Source organism: Eublepharis macularius, chromosome 17, assembly GCF_028583425.1.
Source record: "Eublepharis macularius isolate TG4126 chromosome 17, MPM_Emac_v1.0, whole genome shotgun sequence".
NCBI classification, from domain to species: Eukaryota; Metazoa; Chordata; class Lepidosauria; order Squamata; family Eublepharidae; genus Eublepharis; species Eublepharis macularius.
This window is the reverse complement of record NC_072806.1, coordinates 38,800,698-38,819,284: the sequence shown is the minus strand read 5'-3', so window position 1 is coordinate 38,819,284 and position 18,587 is coordinate 38,800,698. Positions and strand designations below refer to the sequence as shown.

General features: G+C 45.0%; 1 protein-coding gene across 1 annotated transcript in view; it reads right to left on the bottom strand.

Moving 5' to 3' along the window:
* The window catches only part of KSR1 (kinase suppressor of ras 1), a 158,270-nt gene that overhangs the window by 84,270 nt on the left and 55,413 nt on the right, over nt 1–18,587 (bottom strand). The window contains exon 2 of the mRNA XM_055001393.1: nt 11,216–11,356. Coding sequence (XP_054857368.1) covers nt 11,216–11,356 — 141 coding nt within the window. The remainder of the gene's footprint in view (nt 1–11,215; nt 11,357–18,587) is intronic.

Genomic DNA, 18,587 nt, shown 5'->3' with positions numbered 1-18,587 from the left:
TTATGGATAGCCAATGTGCATATCAGGGCAACGAAACTCAACATGCTAACCCTGATTCCCTACTCACAAATAAATGGGCTAGTCCTGCCACTTACCTATGAGTATTCTGCTGAACACTGAAACATGTATACAAAATGTATGCTCATAGAATTTGTTCCCGTTTCCATCCCAAACTGGTGTACATGCAACATGTATATAAGAAAAGGGGGTTCGAGTACACTGCCCCATCACATCCTGCGTACATCTTCCCAAACTTGGTCACAGTACCATGTTCCCTGCATACACAGAGCAATCTGAAAATGCATAGGCCCTGTCTTCACAATCGGGAATAGTGGTGTTCCTGATCACAGGAATCGAGCCCATGTTTCTGCACTTGTTGTGTGTAGGTTACACCAATGCATACGGTCACAAGCAGTACGTGCTCAGGCCCACTCCTCTTTGATACATGCTGGCCTGCGCACAAATGTGGGGGCCCATTTGTTCTATCACGGATATGGACAGAAATACAGGGGAACAGCTGCTAGACTTGATCAAAAAGATCAGGGAGGATTTTTCTGCACACAGAAACCACTCGATATTGCTAGGAAATGATTTAAAAAAACTGTAACTATGGAAAGCTAAATTGATCGAGAGCTTCTTCCTAGAAGGGTCTCCTTGCTTGAGATCTGCTTATTTTGGGGTACGATACTCATGTAACTGCTCTCTTTTACTTATCTTTGTAACAGTAACGGATGGTATAATTTTCAGTTGATTCAGGTGGGCATTTTTCAGTTGAGTCAGTGTTAAAGATGAAATACTGTTATGCTGTAATAAAGGATGAAAAGGAAGCAGAGATTCTCAAATAGTATCACTTGTGCACTAGACCCATAACAAACCTAAAAACATTGTTGAGGTGTACCTCTTGCCAGGAATTAAATGATTTTATACAGAAAAGCTAACTAGATGCTCAGGGCTTCTTAAGTGCACGCCTGTATCTGAATCAGATCGGACCAGAGTCATCCAGAACCATTCCTCCATAAAAAAATGGTCCCAGTATGTAGCAAAGTAGCACAGCTGGGAAGGACTGTACTAAACTTTACTACCCTTGGTTACATGCAGGGTTTGTTTGTTTCTTATGCTTAGGAAGCATGTAAAACCAACACACACCCATACTGAAGTCCTGCAGCGCAAGTGTCCAGTAGCACCTATAAGATTAACAAAATCTTTTCGTGAGTCACAGCTCACAAAGTGAAGCTTATCTGAAGGAGTGAGCTGTGACTCACGAGAGCTCTTAGCCTAACACAAATTTTGTTAGTCTTCTAGGTGTTACTGGACTCTTGCTCTTTTCTACTGCTACAGACAGACTAACACGGCCACCCACCTGGATCTAAGTGAGACAGAATCCTAACATCGCATTTGGCATCTTGTCCATCAGCTTTAGCCCCTCTTTCCCTTTCACAGTCACCCTTTATCCTAAACCTCACACTGCAAGAATTTCATGCTTTTGGCTTTTCACAAATTAGCAAGATAGCATTCCAATTCCCTGTCGTCGTCGTCCCCCCCACCCACCGCCATTAGTTTGTTTTATTTACTTCAGTAACAGAAACCTCCGAGAGTGCTGCCGATTCTCTTACCTACCTGAGGAACCACAGCCTCTGGACAGAGGAGGCCTCGCACGCTGCGCAGCATGACCGGCTGGCTGTTTGTCACACCAGTGGGTGTTTTAGCTGTTGCCCAGCTCCATAAACACTGCATTGTTACCACTGTTACCACAGTAATCTCTTCCCGAACTTAAAGGATTTTACAAGCTGTCATTAGTCTCCTTTTAAATACAGGCTTTCAAGGTTTTAACATTTATAAAAAGAAACAGGGTGCAACTAGCAGCCCAGAGTTTTCAGCAAGGGATCCCCGGCTGGAGCAGGCCAGTCAGGCAGCACAATACAGGCCTCCTGACATACTGGAGGAGTCAGCAGATATTCTGAATTGTAGCCGATAGGCTATTTCTGAAGGGAGGGGGTGGGGTGGGCCTAGGGGCTTTCCAACCTACTCTGCCTGGCAGATTTATTTTTGGAATTGGCAGGAAAGCAGGAGTGCGAAAAAGCAGCCTGAGTTTAAATGAAGAAGCTGGGAGTAGGGGGGAAATCCAAGCTGGAAAAGTCTGTAAGAAAAGAAAAGAATTCAGACCCTCCAACAGTTCACAGATCGTCTTTAAAAAAAATAAAGACATACAATTGTACACTTGGAACACTCCCAGTTCTTTCTTCTCACCTGTGTGCGCACATATGAGCAAATGCGCACAAACACACTTGCAAAGTTACTTTTCATTCAGAGCATGGAACGCTCATGTACTTTGCAATAGCTCATCCTGCACCAATATAAAAACAAGGGGATGTACTTCTTTAGATGAAAGATGCATGCTTCCCTAAAAATGGTCCTATGCTATAATTCTAAAATATATGTTGTAAATCTATAGATGGAGACCGCTGCATCTTTGCTTCAGAACTGGAAGAATCAGAAAGGAACTATCAAAGCATCAAATGATAGATTGCCTCAACTTCCGATACTACATCTATGCACAAAAAGAACTGGCTTGTGAGGTGGCAAGAGTATCAGACCAGGACTAGAAAGACCTGCGTCAAATGCCCACTACCACCATGATATTCACTGCGTCAGTCACCCTCTCGGACTACTCTACCTCATAGGGTTGACGTGAAGTTAAAAGGAAAATGGGGGACCATATACATTGCCCCAAACTCCTTGGATGAAGAGCATCAGTCTAGGGGAAGGGGGGGGCATAGATCACCACTGGCTTTGGATGCGGGAAGTCCAAGGATCAGTTCTGGGCATCTCCAGTTAAAGGATTTGAAGAGCAGTTGTTTGTTGGGAAAGCTCTTCTCACAGCCCAGGAGAGCCCTCTGACACAGCTGGGTTAGATATATCAACACTCTGATTAAAAAATTGGGCAGATTCATGTACTAGGAAAGCTACAAGGCCTTGGCATCTCAAGTTAAAAGCCCTCTGATAGCAGGTGTTGAGAATACTCCCCCCTGCTTTTTTGCCTACTACTGTGGAGAGCTGTTGCCTATCAGAATGTATAAAACATGTTCATAATTACAGCATATACCCTCTTAACTAGCGACATTTCTTTAAATTGCATTCCATACATTAAATAGATCTATCCCATTCCTTCCTCCAAGGGTGCAGGCCTGTAAACATGGTCATACTTTCCTCATTTTATCCTCTCAGCAATCTTGTACAGTGGGGGCAGGTCTCCTTAATGTTTTTATGGCCCTATAGCTTTCCCCCACCAGATTAATTATCCAAAGCAAGCCCAGTGGAACAAAAGCAAGTCTTTGACATTGGGCCCAACAAAGACCATAGCTACATTTAGGGATCATTTCGTAGAAAAAGAGCGGGAGGAACTCATTAGCATAACTCATTAGCATATGCCATGTCCCTTGCCATCATCAGAAATGTGTCATTAGCATGACTGATTTGCATATGTCACACTCCCTGACATCACCTGTTCTGGCTGTTTTGGACCCAATCCTGGCCATTCAGGGCTGAAATTGGGCACAAAATGGCAAAAAGGGGCTGAAAATGGCCGAGAAGGGTCCCAAAATGGTCAGGATCAAGCTGCTGATGAGCGGGAGAGTGATCCACCACGTGTCAGATGCCCGAACCAGGCCGTTTCAGCCCCAATCCAGGCCAAAACGGGCCCAAAATGGCCGAGAGTCAGGTGGGCGGGGCCCCCTGACATGTGGCCTCTTTGAGGAACTGCGTTCCCGTGCGTTCCCCCTCGAAAAGAGCCCTGGCTACATTAAAACTGATCTTCTCTTCATAAGGAAGCCAGTAGAACTCTTTCACCCAATCCACTCACACACACACACACACACACAACACTACACTACACTGTTCCTGAGGGTGTGATGACACTTCCCCACAAAACAAAATTTCATTGGGCTTCAGCAGCCTGTAGCAGTAGAGTGGAATTGTCAGACATCACTGTCCCTCTTTAAAAAGAAGTAACTTACGGCTGCTTAAATTTTCTTAACTGCATGATTGGAGACAGTAGCGTCCTATGTATATAGCTTGCCGAAAAGGGGAAGTAAAACCTCTCTCAGTTCTTTAATATCTACTCACAAGGATCCCCCCCACACACACCCACAAGTAGCGAGGTGTGACTAACATAGTAACAGCCCCAGCAGGGCACCTGATTGCCAACATAAGCACAAGGTGACTCTCTAAGCTGCCTCAATCAGACATGGCCTCCTAAGGTTTTATCTCCTGCTGTGTCATTGTTGCCGTCATTAAGACAACAGTTGTCCCAGGCCATAATACACACACAGACAGTAATTTCCCTTGGCATTCTGCTATCACAGGGAACAGGATTGCTAGGAGACCTCCACAACACAAGGGGGTGGGGGCTTGTCTTTGCTTAAGCAATTCTAGAAACCCCCAACAGTGTCTTAACAATACTGTTGAGATAAGGCAACCGGCATCTTTGCTATGGAATACATGGAAAACTACTGACTCTAAACAACAAAAGGGCAGAAACATTTCAGTTATGATTTCGGAAGAGGGAGGGAGGACTTCTTGAAGAAACCACAAATCAACCGTCCCTGTAAATAATGCTCACCAGAAGCAGGAAGTGTGCGCATTGATACAGACCATGAGTTAATCCAGGCAAGAGATCCCACATGAGGAGCTTCACTCCATTTTGTATCCCAAATCAAACAGCTGGTGATGACCTTCTAAAACCTTAGCACCAGAGTAACTCCCCCTACCCAAACTGCAAGAGCAGAGTGAGCCCCCAAAGATTCTCTCACACCATCTAGACCCAACTCAAATGTCATAGGGAAACAAATCACATGACTTGCCTGGATCCCTATTTCACAAGCCACTTTCTCTTCCCAGCCCCCTGCTCTGGGAAGCCTGTTCCCTCATTATGAATCTACCCAGGCTCGTGGGTCTTTACTGGGGCCCCCGCTCTGTGGTGCTGCACTTTCAGGGACAAAATGGGTGGACGTGTGGGACAGGGCCCTTTGGGTCATTGTGCCCAGGCTCCAAACTCTTCCCCCCCCCACCCATACACAGACACAAGCCAGTCTTTGCCTTCTGGCACTTTGCCAAGACCCCCATTCCGAAAGGGGCCAGGGATGGTGCAATGTCTTCCCAGGCAGCTATTTTTCGGAAGGGGGTGGGGTATCTGTGTCCATCCATCATTGACAAATAGGTGAAGTCTGGATGAGGGGGCTAGTTCTCCATTCAGCCTTCTCTGGGGCAGCACAATTAGGAGGGCACCGACACCCCCCAGAGGCCCTGCTTGTTCCTGGACAGCCATCAGGAGCACAAGTAAGGAGGCCAGTTTTGTTAAATAAAGCAAATGTGTAAACTACCAAACTTTCTACCACAAACATGAAACAAGCTCATCACCTAGCCCACATAAATATTTTTCCATATGTCCAGCTCCGGTACTGATTTTTTATAAGAAAAAACATCAATATGTTAATGTCTTGGGTCTTGTGCACAGACGATTAACAATAAGGCCAACATTGGAAAACACACATCCCACGGGTGCAGACAGTCTGGAAATGTGCAGGTAACCCACTGCCACTTTCCCAAGCCTCGGGAAATGTTCCAGTATCTATGTGTGTATGTGTATATATATATGTAATTGTATGCTCACACAGTCCAAATCCTTATCCTTTGAATGTTGAAGGTTTACATTCTTAAGCACAGGAACTTCCTCCTGGGCCGTACCACCCCGGACCAGGTTCAAGCTACATCTTTCCCTCTGTCTCCCCACCCCACACACACAACAAGCTTACTACATAAATGTTTTAAAGAATGAATTGCATCAATTGTAACAGACATATCTGGAGGTTGCAGGAGATAAGGAAGTGACATCAGCTCCAATGAATTTAAAAGATAAGGTACAGAGAGCGTTTCCCCCTTTGCCCACATTCAGATTTCAGAACAACCAAACCAACTCTGGTTTACTCCTGACAAGAACGGGAGGTTTAGTCTTCGCTTGCACAGGCCAAATTCAGGCACTTTTAATAAACTGCTGTTTATTTCTTGCTTACAAACCAGAATTCTAAAACATGGCACAGAATCCCAGTTTTGCAGACAAGAAACGAAGATTAATTTGTTGTAAGGGATGAGTCTGAATGTTAGATTGTTGTTTGAGCCAAGACTTCCTAGACCAAGAAGTCTTGGTACTGAGCACAAGGGGAGAAGGGAAGGAGCACACAAGCTCAAGAATAAGAATTTATTTACTTCATTCATTCATTCCCTGCCTTCCTCTCCACAAGGGGGCCCAAAGTGGTTTCCATCACTCCACTTTATTTAAATAATCCGAGGGCAAAGAGGTAACTGGAAATCCATCACATCCATCACTGAGTTCCAGAAACAACGTCCACCAATATACACACTGTCCATGATCTAAGATGCCCTGCATTAACAGAGGTGAGACTGCCTGGCATACCACCAGACTGTGGAACTCCCTGCCGCAATAAGTCTACCAGGCCCCTTCTCTTTTGGTTTTTCAGAAACTTGTGCAATCTATTTTATTCCAGAAGGCATTTATTTCTGTCATTCCAAGAAGCTGTTCTCTGTCCTTATTGCCAAGTACAGATTTTATGACTTATTTTTATTTCAGATGCTATTGACGTTTTTCATGACTGCTTTTATTCAGCTGCCATTCTGGATCCTGCTTCAGAATTTGGCAATGCTTTCATGTCATGTTGCCAAGTCATCATCTCATGGCAGAAAGGCAGGATAAAATCCTTATTTCAAAAATCTCACAGGAGTTTCAGAGGGGAAAAGAGGAGTCAACCGTACAATCCATTTCTATTACTTCCAGGGGGAAGAATCAGATGAATTACTGCATGCCAGAGTCTTCACTACATTTTGCTTGGGTACCTTCCCATGGGCATTTAGTGGGAGACACTGACATTGGCAGACCTTTAGTCAACACCAGGGCTTTTTTTCTGGGAAAAGAGGTGGTGGAACTCAGTGGGTTGCCCTCAGAGAAAATGGTCACATGGCTGGTGGCCCCGCCCCCTGATCTCCAGGCAGAGGGGAGTTGAGATTGCCCTCCGAGCCGTGGTGCAGAAGGCAATCTCAACTCCCCTCTGTCTGGAGATCAGGGGGCGGGGCCACCAGCCATGTGACCATTTTCAAGAGGTTCCGGAACTCCGTTCCCCCACGTTCCCGCTGAAAAAAAGCCCTGGTCAACACAGATATTGAGATAAGAAGGTGGCTGTACTACTTGGCAATAACCATCAATATTTCCAGTCTGCCCTTTGGGATGGGGGGAAGTCTTCCAACCCACAGGCTGAAATTCCTTCTTCAATGCTGCAGTCAAATGTGGTTCAGCCAGTTTAAAAACTGAGGGAAAGGGTAAATAAGCATTATCATCTCTATACCAAAACATCTCCTCCAGCCCCAAAACTCCCCATCTAAAATCCCACAATAGTTTCACACGGCATTATATGCCAAGTCTAGACAAAAAATAATGCACGATGTATAGCTTTTGCTTCTAAAAGGGTATGGCTCTGTCCCTCACCATTTTTTATTTCCTTCATTCCTCTCCAAAAGGGACCCAAAATGGCTTACACCATTCTCCTTCCAGATCCCAGTCCAACATTCTAACCACTACACCACACTGGGCCTTATGGAGGAGATGATGCAGGGGAGGGCTTTTATCAAACACGTAGAAAGAAAAAGGGAAGAGAGACAGGATTTACAGCAGTGATCACAGAAGCAGCCATTTCTCACTTTTAATCTGTGCTAAGCAGTCCATCTGAATTTTCAATAGTTCTGCAAATGGATACCTATTGTTCCCTTTTTACAGGTAAGAAAGCACAGTCTGAGGCCACATTTGCAAGTCCACAGCATAGAGGCAGAAATGAGACATGATTTTCACAGAGCCAACCAGACTGCACCAGCCCTTGAGTTATACAAGCTTCCTAGATCTCTCTGAGGTTCTGTTCTATCTTCCCTACAATGAAACTATTTGATGAGGCTTAATCTAGCCAGAGCTAACCAACCTTCAAATAATAGAATCTCTTCTCACTGCCTTGGGGCAGGTTAGATTTTGACTGAGATCTTTAAAAACTGAACTGTTTGTGTATACAAAGTATTAAGCAACTGTAAATCACACACACTTTGGTCACACAACACTAAGACCTCACATTAGCAAGTTAAACGAGTCATACCAAGGGGATATTTGTGTTGTGGTAAAGGCACTTCTGAGCATGTGCAGTGATCCTTTCCAAGTCAGTACAGTCATATGAGGACCATCACGTGCAGCTGCATGGAATAAGCACTAGATAATTTCCCTTTCCTGTTTATCCGTTAAGAACTAAACAGAAAGACAAGCAAGAAGTCCATATGAAACAACCTGCTTGGAGGCAGCACCATTTCGTACCTCAGGAGAGAGATCAAATGTTTTAAGCACATTACCACATTAATTATTGCCTCAAAATACAAAACTGGTACACCTCAGAAAAAGGCTCCAACTTGAAACTTCTCATTGACAAATTTTGTAAACAGGAGATGCTATATGTAAAAGATTTTTTTAAAAAATTAGTCCTCACCTGAAGTATGAAATGATACAATCCAAAGAATCATTAATAGGGACTAGGAGCACATTGCTGTTAACTTCAAAATGATGAATGGGAATCCCGCACTGGGAAACAGTTGAGAAGGAAGTCGAACATGCGCATGATAAAGATTTTTTTACTTCATTTATATCCCACCTTATTCCTCAACGCAGACTCAAAGCAGCTTACATCATTCTCCTTCTCTTTATTTTATCCTCACAACAACCCTGTAAGGTAGGTTAGGCTAGAAGTATATGACTGGCCCAAGGTCACCCAGCAAGCTTCCATGGCAGAGCGAGAATTGAACCTGGATCTCCCAGATCCCAGAGCCCCGTGGTATAGAGTGGTAAACTGGAGTACTGTAGCCCAAGCTCTGCTCACGACCTGAGTTCAATCTTGGCGGAAGCCGGGTTCAAGTAGCCGGCTCAAGGTTGACTCAGCCTTCCCTCCTTCCAAGGTTGGTAAAATGAGTACCCAGTTTCCTGGGGGTAAAGTGTAGATGACTGGGGAAGGCAATGGCAAACCACCCCGTAACAAAAAGTCTGCCAAGAAAACGTCGTGATGTGACATCCCCCCCATGGGTCAGTAATGACTTGGTGATTGCACCTTTGCCTTTACCTCCCAGATCCTAGTCCTTCACTCTAGCCGCACACCACACTGGCTCTAAAGATAGCAAGATTGTTTTTTAAATCACCGGTTCACTTGGCAGAAGAGACACATACAAAAATCAAAAAAGAAATTTTGGTGTTAAAAATAGCACAGAGAGGAAATTAAAAACCATCCCATTTGTTCCTAGGTTCTGCAATAAGCACTTACACAAAGTTGCAAGGAAAGTCACAGAAGTCTTTAGTGTGGCACTTAAGTCCATGAAGTTCCAAACTCAAATCTCAGCCAGGAACAAACTATGCAAAGACATGCAATACTGGCATGCCATGCACAGCAGTTGTAAAAATGACTGAGAATATATATGAAAACCTTAGTAACCTTTCTGTAGGGCTTTTCTTATCATTCAGATCTAAGCTGCTCTTTGCTTAGGCACTGGATGGGTTTTTCCAACCCTCAGCATCCAAGACACAATTTGTATATAGAAGAAGTGAAAAGCAGTCACTGACTGTACCACATCAGAGTACACGTGTGTATGGGGAGGTAGTGAAAAACTGCTTTCTCTGTGGTGGCCCCTACTCTATGGAGGAGGACAGGAGAGCCCCCGCCCTCCTGGCTTTCTGCAAACAATGCAAAACTGAATTATTCAAAAAGGCCTTTTTTCTCAGCTAAGAGGGTGGTATTGTAGGAAAGGGATCCCAGAGGTTTTGCTAATGAGTTAGAAACCACAGATTTCACCATTATGTTGCCTTGCATATTATCTGTTGCTTTAAATATCCTACCTGTGCTTTATGTTGTTCAATGTAAGTCCTAGAATTGATTATGTTCTGTTTCAGCAATTCCTCAACTCCATACTGGATCCCTGCAAATACTATTATCTTTGTAAACTTATATTCTTTTACCCCATGACATTGTTTATGGAAATGTCCTTGACACTGTATGGAAATGCCTGCCCTTGTCCTTGCCACTGATTGTACTAATCTCACACTATGTAATCCACCTTAAGTCTCAGTAAGAAAGGCGGAATATAAATAGCGTAAAATAAATAACATAAATAAAACAAACAAATAAATAAAATGATACATCTCCATACAAAAGAGTTCTAACCTAGCCTGTTCCCTTAAGCTTTGGATTTTGTGCCGGGTGTACAGTTTGTAGGAAGGCTGCCGGCACAAAGACGGCTGCACCCCTAGGAGAGGCATTTACTTTTGGTCTGCATCACAGAGAATGCTGGGAAATCTCCAATTATTTTAATAAGAATAATTTTTGCAGGAGAAAAAATAAATGGGAATCTTACACCTATACAAAGGAGAATTCAGAGACACCAAGCAGGAAACTACTTGTTGCATGGCTTGTCCCAAGAACAGTATGGTGTGCAAAAAAGGAATCCTTGAATACTCTGGATTGTCCTGATGTCAACACAGGAGAGACGCCAGGGCTCAGTGGTGTAGCACCTGCTTTGTAAGTAGAAGGTCCCAAGTTCAGTCCCTGGCATCTCCAGTTAAAAGGTTCAGGTGGTGCAAAAGGCCTTCAGCTCTGATTCTGGACGGCTACTGAAGTCTGAGTAGACAATATTGATCTGAATAGACCAGTGGTCTAACTTTCAATGTAAATACAAGTACTATTTGTATGTGTTTTTTCAAACTCATCCGCTTGTATTCAGCTGATGGCTAAAGCAATTAATTCTGCAATTTAGTATCACCACCCTCAAGCCCAGAAATACAGAGACAAGCCACACTTTGCTTCAAGGAGCACCCAACTCAGCCATAGATCTACAGGAGTTAGCCATGTTAGTCTGTAGTTGCAAAATAGTAAAGAGTCCAGTAGCACCTTTAAGACTAACCAACTTTATTGAGGCATAAGCTTTCGAGAACCACAGCTCCCTTCATCAGATGCATCTGACGAAGAGAGCTGTGGTTCTCGAAAGCTTATGCCTCAATAAAGTTGGTTATTCTTAAAGGTCCAACTCAGCCACTGTCCGTGAGAAGGCCTGTTTTGGAGACCCCCACCAAATATCTTACCTGTATGACATCTCTCCTCACATTCACGAGACACAGCCAGTCACTGAACCTCGGGTAGCTGTTCAACTCAACTGTTCTGTCAGTCAGGGGAACGTTCAGCTTGCACTGTAGCTGGATGCCAATATAGCGGACAAGCTTTACCTGTCAAAACCAGAGTAGAAAGATTAAAATGGCACAAAACAAGCACCAAGAACATGAACTGAGAGCCAGCAGTTCAAAATTGCTTCTATTCTACCACGAATCTGCCAGGGTGGACTTCAGCCAAACGGGCTCTTCGGCAAAACGCTCTTCTCAAGATCTACAAAATACAGGGATAATACACCATAATTATCCCCTGCAACGAGATGCCACTGATCTCCTTTACATGGCTATTGTAATGACTACAGAGATAATGTATTTCTGGAACATTACGTATACCTGAAATATACACACTGCTAAAAAAAAGGGGGAAAAATAAAAAGATAAAGTTATACAAATAACTGAATAAATATTCATATTCTTTTTTGCACTCTGGCTTCTTGAAACAGAACTGAGTAAAATAATAAATCAATTTTTTTATAATTGCTTAATGGTCAGAAATAATATCAATAATCGTTATTCACCAATGAACTGGATCCCTTACATTCCTCTGGCACATGGCATCGTGTCATTGTGGATCCAATCCAGTATTATCATACCAAGTTTTCTTTTCCGATTACACTGAGTGCTCGGGTCAGTAAGACTCCAGGGCAGTACAGGTTTATGTTTTGCATCTATAAACTACCTTTCTGCTATGGAAAAGAACAGAATATGTTTTCTCTCTTTTGACTTTTTTGGAGGATGGGGAAGAGGAGGATTTGACACATCATCCCCGCCCCCCACCTTTTTTTTAAATGAAATCTTTAAACCTCATTCTGCCTATGGGTTCAGGCCTAGTAATAATTGCTGGTATTTTAAACTAGGGTTGCTGAATTGTAACATTAAAAAAAATATATATTGGCACTTACATCAAAGAATTTTTGAGGTGAGAGGTGGGATACAAAACCTAAATACTTTATTTTGTCCCATGAATGCAGAGGTTAGAGCTAAATTTCTTGCTAACTTGTTAGTGGAGCGCAACTTTACCTCTGATATTGACAAATTAGTTTTTTTGTTATCTGATACGGATTCATTTGTCACTCGCAGAGTATCCCTGTTTGCCTTAGCTGCAAAAGAGATTAGGGCCAAGATTGTTTCCGCAGAAACCTAACTTTTTCCATAACTATCTGGTATTTATTAAGGTCCCATTTTAACTGTATTTTATGCTTGTAAGATAGATTTCTATTTTTACTGTTCTTAACTTTGTATTGTGATGGCCTTTGGCCTTATACAATTAAACCTACTACTACTACTACAAAACCTAAACAAGGCAGGTGCTCGTTGGCCGAGGGGGCAGAGCCTCAGAGCTTTGCCTGGCCCAGCACCATCTCGGAGGCACTTCCCACCCTGCCAGTCAAAATAGGGCTAAAAAAGAGGACTGTTCCTGGCCACAGTTGTCCAGAATTTGCTGCCCATAAATCACATCCCAAAGTCACAGCCTGTGGCAGGGTGTATTTTCGGCCTCTTGATGACTGGGCTGGCCACACGAACCTGAAAAAATTAGGCCTTGTCACACCATCTGCTCGGGGTTATTCAGTATCTGTGCAAAACCTGTATATTTGGTTTACATCTACTGTTCAGGGGCTGCATAGGGCAGGAAATCCTCAGCTGACATCTGGAAGGCCCCGGCCTCTGGAAGGCCCCGGCCTCTGGAGTCCTCCCGACAAGCGATGGCCAAACGCCCCTGGCTCATATCATAAGTGGATCACCAATTGCAAGCATCATCAGCAAAACAGGAAAAGAGAGACCACTTTTTAATGTGTTTTTTGCATGTGTGCACGCTCTCAAAACTGCTTGTGAACTATATTGTGAGGGACAGATGGGCAACTATGTGACCTAGGCAAATTTCTCCCTCTTCTATTTCCAACCTGTTATTTATCACATCAGCAGTCCCAACACAGTTTCTCCAACAGTATGGCTCCATTGTTTGAGGGTACCCACAAGTGATAGGGGCTTCTATGCTCTGGTATCTCACCTGGGGAACTCCCTTTCTACACCTGCTTGTCCGTTTGCTTTGTGTATTTTTATCCCACATTTCCTTATAAAAACCCCAAAATAAGCAACAATAGAAAAATCACAGTATCACAGAAACAGCAGCCAGGAGGTGGGGCTGAGCAGCTGGAAAAACTCAGGCCCTGATGGCACGGTGTCCCTTGGCAAACAGGGTCTCTAGGTGTGGAGCCTGGTGAAATGTACTTGCCAGACAAATTTTCTCAGGCATTCACAGCCCGCCCCCCTCCCTCAGTGGGGGATGAAGTAAGGAACTTGCTCTGCTGGTACTTCTTAAGCGTGCTGTTGAAATTGTGCTTTTATTACTCTTCAGAGTCTACCTGGAGCGGCTGTGTTTGCTGGAAATGTTTGGCAGGCAGCCACATAAAGGTTTTACTTTTATTTTACCCTTTATTATGGCTAGCTTTAGTATAGAACTTTCACTTCAAACTGAGAGAGCAAAATATTTTATTTTAAAGATAAAGTCACAAATAATTTCCCAAACCTCAGAAAAAGATACTCCTACTAACATGGCAGCCAGATTTCAGGAGCCCTGAGCGTGCACTGAGACAGACCTGGGAAGCAAACAACCCTGGGGGTTGACGCTGTCGGAGTTCCTCTCAGCCCCCGAGGTGACCGGGTCCTCCGCTGCGGTGCTGCCATGTCGCTGACCCCAGGGTGTGGCCCTAACCCCTCAGATCGCCTGCTCGGCCCGCTGTTAGCTCCCCGAGGGCTCTGGTGGGCAGCCCCATATAGGCTTCAGACCCGACGGGGGAAGTGCCGGGGCTGTGAACTTCTAACGCTCCGATCCCACCTGGGAGGACGTCCCTTAGACCAGGGACAGTACCTCTGCTATCCTTTCCGGCCAGGAGCTTCTGCCCACCTCGTATCCCCTCCCTGCTAAGTGACAGCCCGCCCCCCTCCAAGGCTAGGCCCAGCACCTGACAATGGGTGGCCGTACCATCCTGCCCTAGGGCCAATCTGGTGGGCCCTCAGGGTGCTCCCCTTTGCCCCGCCTCTCCCCCCGCCTCCCCCCAGGCCCTCCCTGGGCCATTGCCGGCCTGATGATCCGCCCCTGCCGCTACTGGCTCCTGCAGCAGTGGCAGGGGAAGCTGCACACAACTCTTCTGAAAAAGAGACGTGTCCCGCTTCAGGATGGGGGGGGCGGATTTGTAATGATTTTAAGTGTGTGCGTGTCTTTAAATGCTTGGTGTGGTACAGAGGAAGAAGGGGGGGAAGGAGAGGGATGAGTGAGGGAGATGATTGGCTGATGACTGAGAGGGTGGGCGGAGTGAACTGCGTTTTTAGTTGCTGAGGGAGAGGAAAGATTCCGAGGGGGCAAAGCAGTCGAACTGTGTGCAGCCTGAGAGAGAGCTTCCGAGGGTCTGAGTGAATATGCCCAAGTAAAGACATTTTAAGAACAGATAATACTCTTTGAAACCATCAAGCTTAAGAAATAATATGCGACTAGACCAAGAGTCTACTTGCTCAGGCCTTGACAAATTTTCTTTGGCTCAAGGAGCCAGCCCACAAATTTAGGAGCTAGACCCATTTTCCTGCCTTTAGGTTTTTGTATTTTAATGACTGTATTTTCAAATTATTGCTACCACAAAAACCTAATCCAAAAGCTCTTCACTGTTTCTTATAATTGTATTAAAGCTATGACAAAACTGTTGTAGCATATAAATAAATAAATAAAGGGTTACTAAGTGTGTCATCGCTGCAACAGAAAACTAACATTAACTCTAACCTACTTTCTCTGCAGTTTTTCGTAATTCTATTATTGCCTTTAAGAGCTCTGTTTAATTGAATATTAGAGCCAGTCTAGAAAGCCACTGTTTAAGAAACCATTTCATCTACCACCACAGAATGGTGTTAACATATAAACAAACAATGGCAAGAACTTCATGCACGTGTATTTTTATGACATACAGAAAATCACATTCTGATGTCAAACGCACTTCTGAGGATCACTGAGAGATACTACAGTAAATCACTGCTGAAATTACTAGGCATCACAATGAAATTTCTAGGTGCCACAGCAACCCGGCATCTGAGATTTGTTAGGCCCTGTACTAGCTCAGCATTGTCTACACTGCAAGTGGTAGTTTCCAAGGCAAACAGAGTGTTTCTTATCAACCAGCTGTTCAAAGCTTCTCAACAGGAGACTGCAAGGTATCAAACTTAACTGCCTGTACGCAAAGCAGATGTTCTGGCTCCATCAAATCAATCAAATTTTAGGAACACATTTGAAATTGTGTTTGAAATATGGTGCATCTATTCAGCCACATCACTAGGGCACAATGCTCTCTGCAGTTGTGTGTGTGAACAAACTAGACTCATGCCACACCTCCTAAATAATCATTAGTATCATTTTAGCTCTAAGAGGATGGACAGCTTACTTGCCTGCTGGTTTTGCATTACAGAAACAGCAACAAAAGCTACCTCCAGGGAGATTTCACATAGCTTCTATGCCACTTGTGTCCAAGCAGGCAACACATGAGCTTCAAAACAATTCCTAAACAAAAGGCTAAATTGCTTAGAGAATTTGCTGGCTGAATTTCTACAGATCCAAAACAAAGTATTTAGCATGCAAAGTATTTCTACAGTTCCACCCTTAGAACAGGTTCAAAATTAAGAAAATTAAAATATATCTAATTTTATACCTTTGGAGGGGAATCTAACATTCCTGCCCCCTTCCGCCCATAGCATCCCCCTCCCCAGAAGCTGCTGATCAGTTACAGCAACTTCACCCGACTGCGAGAAGGCGGCAGGTTGATGCAAGGGAAGGTGACAGAGCGTATGTTGTAGTAGAATAAAACCAAAGTCCAGCAACACCTTAAAGACATTTATTTCAATATGAGTTTTTGTGAGCCACAGCTCACCTCTTCAGTTACTGACATTTCCCCGCCATTTCCAAGTAAGAGGTCTCAAGAAGCCAGTGATAGGAAAGACTTAGAACAAATAACACCGAACTAATTAGACCAATGATCTAAGTTCAAGGCTTCAGGTGGGCAGTCATGTTGGTTTGTAGCAGAAGAGCAAGCTTCGGGTCTAACTGCACCTTAAAGATCAACTAGATTTCCAAGGTATGAGCTTTCGAGAGTCAGAGCTCCCTCCATCAGATATCAATATAATGCTGATTCCTATGCTCTGGCACTACCCCGTAGCTAAATCATTCTCCTAGCTGTCCTGGAGCTCACCCATCAGAGGAGCCAATGGATTTGGGATGATATCTAATGAAGCAGTACTCGCTCTGCAGCCGGGGTTGCCAGGTCCCTTTACCTTCCCACCAGGAGCGGGGGGGGGGGGACGGGACCTGGCACTTACTTTGTGCCAGCAGTAAGGTCCTCTTCGCACACAGACGCACTCTGGTGCCTGCATGATGATGTCACCGCTGGAAGTGATGTCATTGCACCAGCCACAAGTGATGTCATTGCACCAGCCATTAGTATCATTTTAGCTCTAAAAGGATGGACAGCTTACTTGCCTGCTGGTTTTGCATTACAGCAACAAAAGCTCCCATGCTCTGATTTGACCTGTTTGGGCTGATTTGACCTGTTTGGGGCCCCAAATGGGCCCAAACAAAATGCAGAACTGCTCCTATGGCTGGTGCGCTGTCAATTCTGGAAGTGACGTCGCTGTGCCTGTTGGGAGTGCGCATATGGTGCGCATTCTTGAGGTGCCTGCTGGTGGCGGGCAACCTCCGGGAGCTTGTCCCCTGCCACTGACCACTGGCAGGGCGGCGGGCAAGGTAGCAAACCCCCAGGAGTTTGCCCACCACCAGTGGGAACCTGGGAACCCTATCTGCAGCTTGTGGACTGCCACATTTGCAATTACCACCAGCTGAAAGTGACACATTTACTTCCATCTCTGGCATGAGGCCTACACCTCAGGGAGGCTTGCAACTTATGTGTTTCTGGACAGCCAGTTTGGTGCAGTGGTTAAGAGCGCAGGACTCTAATCTGGAGAACCAGGTTTGATTCCCCACTCCTCCACTTGAAGCCAGCTGGGTGACCTTGGGTCAGTTACAGCTTCTAGGTGGTCTCTCAGCCCCGCCCACCTTACAGGGGTGTGTGTGTGTGTCTTTAAATGTTTAAAGAAACATTTGCCCTCCGCTGGAGTGGCGTGGAGGGCAATCTAAACTCCCCCCTGTCTGGAGATCAGGGGGCGGGGCCACCAGTCATATGACCATTTTTGCCGAGGGCGATTTAAACTTTTAAAAACTCCCAGCTGACCCAAAATGACATCATTGGCCTGGGAGCATGTGTGCACTTTGCATGCGCGCATGTGGTACCAGGGGCACCACCTCCCACCAAGAGTTGCCCCCTGTGCTGGCAACCCACTGAGTTCCACCACCTCTTTTCCCAGAAAAAAAGCCCTGATAACAACAACAATATTCAATTTATATACGCCCTTCAGAACAACTTAAGGCCCACTCAGAGCAGTTTACAAAGTATGTTATTATTATCCCCACAACAAAACACTCTGTGAGGTGGGCGGGGTTGAGAGAGCTCTGAGAGAGCTGTGACTGACCCAAGGTCACCCAGCTGGCTTCAAGTGGAGGAGTGGGGAATCAAATCCAGCTCTCCAGATTAGAGTCCCGCGCTCTTAACCACGCCACCAAACTGGCTCAAACTGGCACACACACACACAAAGACACACACACACACTTTATTACATATGTACTGAAATGTCTTTGAAATTGACTGCGCTGACCCACACTGTGTAATCCACTTTGAGTCTCAGTGAGAAAGGCAGACTATAAATAAAATAAATAAACAAACCTCGGTACTGCCTTGTAGGTAAGGAGCTGGCAAGAGACTGCCCCAAAAGATGCTGCTTTGGGCAGAGGATTCTGGCACAATTTGTGAGGTAGGAAAATGTGGCCACTTTCCACGCTTTGCTATTTGGTGGCGCCCTTGAAGAACTGAGTCCTTCTGATCCATACACTGATGATGAATTTATTTGCACCACACTTTCCTCCAAAATGAGAACACAGAGCAGTTTGCCACATTGTTCTCCCCTCACAACCCCTATTCTGTGAGGCAGGTGAGGCCAAGAGCGTGTGGCTGGCCCAAGGTCACGCAGCAAGCTTCCAGGGCAGAGTGGGCGTTCACACTTGGGCCTCCCAGATCCTCATCTGACCCTCTAACCACTATATCACACTGGTTTAAAAGCTACGTGTTGGCAGGAGGAAAGAGAGGGCGCCATTTTGGAAGTGCTGCACACGCCACACCTAGAAGTTCTGTGGGAGAAATGAGGT